The sequence below is a fragment of the Aplysia californica genome, unplaced genomic scaffold, assembly GCF_000002075.1.
Source record: "Aplysia californica isolate F4 #8 unplaced genomic scaffold, AplCal3.0 scaffold01047, whole genome shotgun sequence".
Classification (NCBI taxonomy): Eukaryota; Metazoa; Mollusca; class Gastropoda; order Aplysiida; family Aplysiidae; genus Aplysia; species Aplysia californica.
The window spans coordinates 47,436-54,019 of NW_004798317.1; the positions used below are offsets into that span (position 1 = coordinate 47,436).

The window sequence follows — 6,584 nt, forward strand, 5'->3', positions numbered from 1 at the left end:
CCCCCCCATCTTCTTCAATAGGAAATATCGTGACTACTATTCAAGATAGATGGGTAATTTTTTCATCGAATGCAAGGCAAATGAAAAAGCTTTAAGACAATACCATTAATTCAACATGCCCAAAAATTGACCAGCGCCTGATTCCACTGTGTCGTGACACATTTTAATAGAGACATACAAAAATAGAAAAAAACTCAAGAGACAGAGGGTTTTTATACAAGTATACTCTTCGCCAGTGAGAGAGAGCATGAGAATCACTCTAACTCAGCATGTGATTAATGAATCTTGACAGAACATTTTGGCTCATAGGAAAACAGCATGAAGTGTTTCATCAGCCTCAAAAATACTACTGAAGATTGGTAGTACTTTTGACAAACTATCAAGCTAACAATGCATAGATTTTCATGAAAAATATCAACCAATGCTTGTCGGGTGCGCAGCAATTCTCTTTTAGAAATACATGTATAAGTATGAACAATAATATGATGCATCTAAACTTCTTAGAAAACAGTAATTTTCTTTTGAAAAAAAAAAATATGTGCAATAAAATGGTATGCACATCTCCAGTTCATGAGAAATCTATTATCTATTTGTGGTGGACGAATTTTGCTATTCAAAAGGCTTTTTAATGGCTGCATCGATCGACATGCGGTTTTCACCGAAAGAATCTTTAAAATATTCTCCAGATCATGATGCCCTTGGTTTTTTCAGTTTTGAGACAGTTTTGCCGCAAAATGCTAAATTTCTTTATTTCGCAGATCGCTTTTGTAGGTCGACACTTCTGTCTTTGCAATTTTAGAAAATCCGGAGGTGATATATCGCGAGGCGCATTTTGTTTTGAGAGTATAGATCTAGACCTTCGAATTTTTTGCATCTCTCAAGATTTATTGCCACATTCCAGTAGAGTATAAATATAGTAGGCCAATGACTTTTAGTTGATATTAAAGCATTGATCATTCCTTTCATCGAAAGGGGGCCCAGCTAGTATTACATAAATTTTCTTTGAACAAAAATAGTGTGTACCATGCAGACACTAGAGGCCTTTACACATCTTTTAATTCAACAATAACTCACAGAAAAACACTTCATTCAACTCACAGGAACTGCATCAGTCAAAGGAAAACCGATTATGATAAACGTAAACAAAAAATAAATTTTAAGCCACTGAAGGTGAAAAATAGTTGTTTAATATAAATATATATATACAAATATCACATCACTCACAATGATCTTAACCCTTTCTTGACCTATATGATGTACACCATTCGTCATGCTTTGTGAAGCACGAGGACCATGATGACAAACGCTGTTCATCATAGGTTGTATTCTGTTTACTGCTTCTATTAGATGCATTTCGTAAAACTATTCTCAGATTCACATTGGGGAATATTTTTTCTGCACTAAGAAATCTTTTCCTTTTAGATAAAGTTAGTAGTATTTGCAAACCGGGTCTATTTATAAGGAAACTGACCACTAAATCTAGCACTACTCTGTGTCCCTGCGGATCCAAAACTGTGTCCGGTGAAGCACAAACTGACCCTGTGTCATGAACGGGTTAATTAGCTCAGTTATGTTGAACTATAACGTGGATGACCCTGGCCCCAAACCCCAGAGGATTATTCTAGAACGTGAGTACTTATGTGAGAACACAAAGCTCTCCTCCCTATCGGACCAACCCTAGTGGAGAAGGATTTCCCATTTGTACATCTTTACTCTCAGCTAACCTCACATTGTTGAAAGGGTTTTGTTGGGGGTTTTTTGGTAAGTGTTTTTAGCACTCACAACTGCATAAGGTCATACGAGCGCACAGGACACATTAAACATTTTCAATTTGGTAAGAATTTTGAATTTTGCGCCGGTGGCTGCTGACGCCTACTCTTATTGATTTTACGATCACCAAAGGATCTTTAACGCGTGCAACTTGTACACGAGACCTCTCAGGCTTTTCGCCCTTATTTGAGAAGGCTAAGTGTTAGATCTTACCTACCATAAGATCAGGTGTGTGGCTGAGAGACAGCACTAAGAAGGAGCCATGGAGTAGCAGTAGAAAGGCTGCAGAAAGGAGGGGGCAAAAGGGAGAGGGGGAGGGGAAGAAAGTAGAGACCAAAGCAGACGACAGAACCTAGTTAGAGAGCAGGAAAGTAGGGGAAAGGACAAAATTTTAGAGAAGAAAATTTTCCGTCGCTGTCAGGTTTCAAACTCAGGATCTATTGAATGAGAGGTGAAACTGTAACCTCTAGTCAAAACCAACAGAGACCCTGTTGAAAGGGCTGTTATATCATACAATACATGACCTCAAATACAACAGGACAACTTTTTCATAACAAATAGATGAACAATTAATACAACAATAGCATAGTTGAACATGTTGATAACAGTCACTCAAGATCACAGAGAAAAGTGACCATTATAGACAGGTGGTTGCTTTGGACAGGGTCTAAGTTTGGGGTCACTTACTACATGCATGAAACAGAATTCTTACATGGAAAATATAAGTTATTTGTAACCACCCAACAACAGCATATGGACTACGGTACAGCAAAACATTTCACTTCCATAAAAATTGTTATCTATCATAAGAGCTTTCAAAAAAAAAAGAAATAAGGCAAACACTCCTGGATTAAGTGGTCATCCATAAAACAAAACAACTCATGAGAAAACTAACAAACAAAAACCCCCTGACCCAGGCAACCAATGACCACTGCAAGACAGACACCAGTAAAAAAATGCATGGCATTTACCGAGGTCAGCAGCAGTGCTTTAATATTGGCCGTCTCATGTAAGGTGTAGGCTGCAGTGGGCAGTGCCTAGGCAGGCAAGAAGTTCAGCTGCAACGTACACACTCAGTCTGAGGACAGGCTGGTGGGAAATTTTTGTAGTCAGTGACCCCCATGAGAAGGTTCTTTCGGCCAACTTGCCATAAAAATGACTGACCATTACCGCGTTGGACAAGGGCCACTATGAACAGGTTAAAAATATAGGAAAAATGCACAAGTGTCATGGAACAGTTGCAGTGTGTACAGGTGACTACTATAGAAAGGCGACCATTCAGGGCAGTTTTGACTGTATATTATGTTGCTGATTATCTATGAGCCACTTCTTATTGAGAAATGTGCGCACAAACCTTTTTCATACAAACCTCTCCACACCGCCACTACACACCTAAAAGAATAAGTGCAAGTAATATCCAACATTTTTAAAAATGTTTCAGAAACTTGTATCAATTAGCCATTTGAAAATCGCTCAAGCAAATAAGTAATTCTCATTCTGATGTGACATACACATCAGCCAGACTAACAACCACCTGCAACCAAGGCTTAAAGACTTAAAGTTCAGGAATTGTCAAGTTCCCTCCCCTCACCCTGCTCCCCAATCATTCCCCACTCATCCACCCCAAAATTCCCAGATTGATGTGTGTCATAAAAACAGACACAGTGAATGCTCTGAATTATGGAAGAAACAGCACAAATAAAATCATAATATGTGTTTAGAAAAGAAAATTGGAATTTACACAAAAATATTAGAACCCTCAAAGGTCAGAGCTAATATCCCCATCAGAATTAGAATACATGACCTGAAAATTGTCCACCATGCTATTCTTTATTTTTGATGACATTTGAGTGTGCAATACATACGTGTATATCAATAATGAAAAGGAATTCAAAGATAACCAATTCCAATAAAATAGCACATCATTCCAATCATGTTTTTAAAAAAATCTAATACATTGCGCCCCCCCCCCCCCCCCCCCCCCCCCCCTTTTTTTTTTTTGTTTCACGGGAATAAAAAAAAAGAACCATTTCATTTCTCATCCATTAGTGCATCCTTCCATCATGGTAAAAGAAACACCTCTATTACACATCCCACATCCTCCCAAACCCCCTCCATCCACCTCCACATCCACCTCCCCAAAGCTTCAACCTAGTCCTCCCACTTCTCATCCAGACCCCCCTCCTCCACCCCCCCCCCTCTTTCCACACTACTCAATCCTCCCTCCTCAACTCTCCCTGCATTCCACCAACAACACAGAGAGTCCTTGACATGAATCACAAGAACTTGAGGGCAAACCTCAGCGTTGTCTGCGGTGCCGGCACCTGCTTGAGCAGCTTTGTGTTCCCATTGGTTTCCGTCTTCTCATGGGCGTACTCAGCAACAGCCGCATTCACTCTCAGAAGGATACTATTGAGGTCATCTCTGCATGGAAGAGAGAGAAAAGAGAAGGCAGGGTAGGAGAAGTAAGGGGAAGAAAGGGAGGGAGAGAGATATTGAGACCAGTGCTGGTTTCACAAAATAAGAGATATTTTAATGTTTTAAAGAAGACTTCTGCAACTGCTGGTTACCTATTTTGAACACACAATAAAGGGTACAATGGTAAACTGTACAGTTGTGAATGGTAATCTTGCAAATAGAAGAGGTGCTTTCCCAACAGTTGGAATAGATGCCTCTCTAAAATGGTTTGCCAGTTCACCAATACCAAATCAAAGGATCAAAGAACAGGATAAATATTATGAATATTATAGTAAGCGAAAATGGTTTACACCTCTTTGACATATTCAGATCATTGAAGAGGCAGCCTGCTTCCACCCTGCCTATCAGGCATGGAAGCATCGAAAGGAATAGATGTATGGATATGTGGATGGGTGTGGATGTGTGGAAGGGAGTGGATGTGTGGATGGGAGTGGACAGTCTGTGATATAAGTTGCATGTGCTGGAGAATTATTTTGTAGAAATTCAAAGTCTACATGTTGAAGAAAAGCAAGAAAAGATACATAATGAATGACAATGAGGTACAATTCGTAAAAAAAATAAAAGTTTCTTCTCTCTCCTGAAAAATTTCACTTTCTGGGTTTAGATCAGTTAAACAGCTTGCCTATGACATTATTCAAACGCCAGATGAGGCGTCGGTAATCTTGTGGTTATACTACCGAACTCATAATCGTGAGGTTGAGAGTTCGGAGGTTCAAGACTCAGGCCCGACGTTGTATCCTTGGGAAAAGCACTTTACACAAAATTTCCTCACTTCCACTAGATTGGAATGGGTACTCGACTATAGACAGTAAAATATCGGCATGTCTGTGTGTTAATGTTTTAGCACCTATAAAATGGCAGCTTGCACTGTATTATTCCCAGGAAGTTGAACATTGATTCAGAATGCTATGAGGTCAGGTGGGGTAATAATGAGGAATAACATAGAGGTTGCTGTTGAGTGGGAATTAACGCTAAACAAATGCCGTCTATTATCATTATTATTATAATTATTATTAGTATTACTTACATTTCTGCATACTTGTCCAGGATCTTGGTGAGCTCAGTGATATACCAGGTACCTTGGGAACGACTGCGGTAGGACACATAGTCCTGTACTGTCGCATAACCAATAAGGAAGTCCGCCTCATCCGGCAGGAACCTCATATTTCGTCCAGGCCCATCTGCTTCTATATCACACAAGAGCTCCACCGCTGTGAAAGGTCCAAAAAAGTCTTAAAGAATTTACGGAAAAGGCAGAAAAGTTTGGTAAAAGGAAGGTCAGCTTTGGGGAGAGGGTGTCATTGACCATTTGAAGGATGATAAAATGTGTGAGAGGGCAAAAGAATTTAGATTCAGCTGCCAATCAAGATAGTGGCATTTCCGGGAGAATGTTCCAATTATTAACAAAGTTTCACCAAGTACCTCATTTTCTCAAGCTCTAAAAGGTGTGCATGTATTTTATAATAATTATTCCACCTTTAAATTTGAGTTGGCAGTTATAGTAGAATGCCACCAGTACTACCTATGCCTGTCCTATCAGTCCGCAGTTTCTGTAGCTTATTATAAGTTTTTAAAGACGATACAAGCATCGTCATGCCAATTTGCTTTTTGATGCCCAAACTGCGGTCAACTCACCCTGCTGGGTAGAGGTTCCCTGGCAACAACCAAGGAAGAACAGCTTGGGCTTCTCCAATAACGACGGACAATTCGTGCCTCTGGGGAGTGGACAGAGGACAAGTTCTGCGGGGACAAGCACTTTACACCAAGTGGTAGAGGGAACAAATGTCTGAAGGGACAAGTAACAAAGGTGACAAGTGACAGAGGGGACAAGTGACAGAGTGACAGAGGGTACAAATATCAGAGGAGACAAGTAACAGAGGGGACAAGTGACAGAGTGACAGAGGGTACAAATAACAGAGGGGACAAGTAACAAAGGGGACAAGTGACAGAGTGACAGAGGGTACAAATAACAGAGGGTACAAATAACAAAGGGGACAAGTAACAAAGGGGACCATTGACAGAGGGGACAAGTGACAGTGACAAAGGATACAAATATCAGAGGGGACATGTGACAGACAGGACAAGAGACAGAGTGACAGAGGGTATAAATGGCCGAGGGGACAAGTGACAGAGGGGACAAGTGTCAGACAGGACAAAAGACAGAGGGGACATGTGACAGACAGGACAAGAGACAGAGGGGACAAATAACAGAGGGGACAAGTGACAGACAGGACAAGTCACAGAGGGTTGATTTGATTGATTGGGTAGATGTTTTACGGCACTATCGACACAATTTTGGTCATCTAAGCGCCATCAGGTTTCACCGTTACAAAATC

At 40.5% G+C, this 6,584-nt stretch overlaps 1 protein-coding gene across 1 annotated transcript in view; it reads right to left on the minus strand.

The window, feature by feature from the left end:
* Nucleotides 1–3,777: 3,777 nt before the first annotated feature.
* LOC101859898 (caspase-8) overlaps nucleotides 3,778–6,584 on the minus strand; it is a gene marked incomplete in the record, with an annotated part of 23,893 nt that continues 21,086 nt past the window's right edge. The window contains 3 exon segments of the mRNA XM_013089793.2: nucleotides 3,778–4,194; nucleotides 5,276–5,459; nucleotides 5,884–5,963. Coding sequence (XP_012945247.1) covers nucleotides 4,047–4,194; nucleotides 5,276–5,459; nucleotides 5,884–5,963 — 412 coding nt within the window.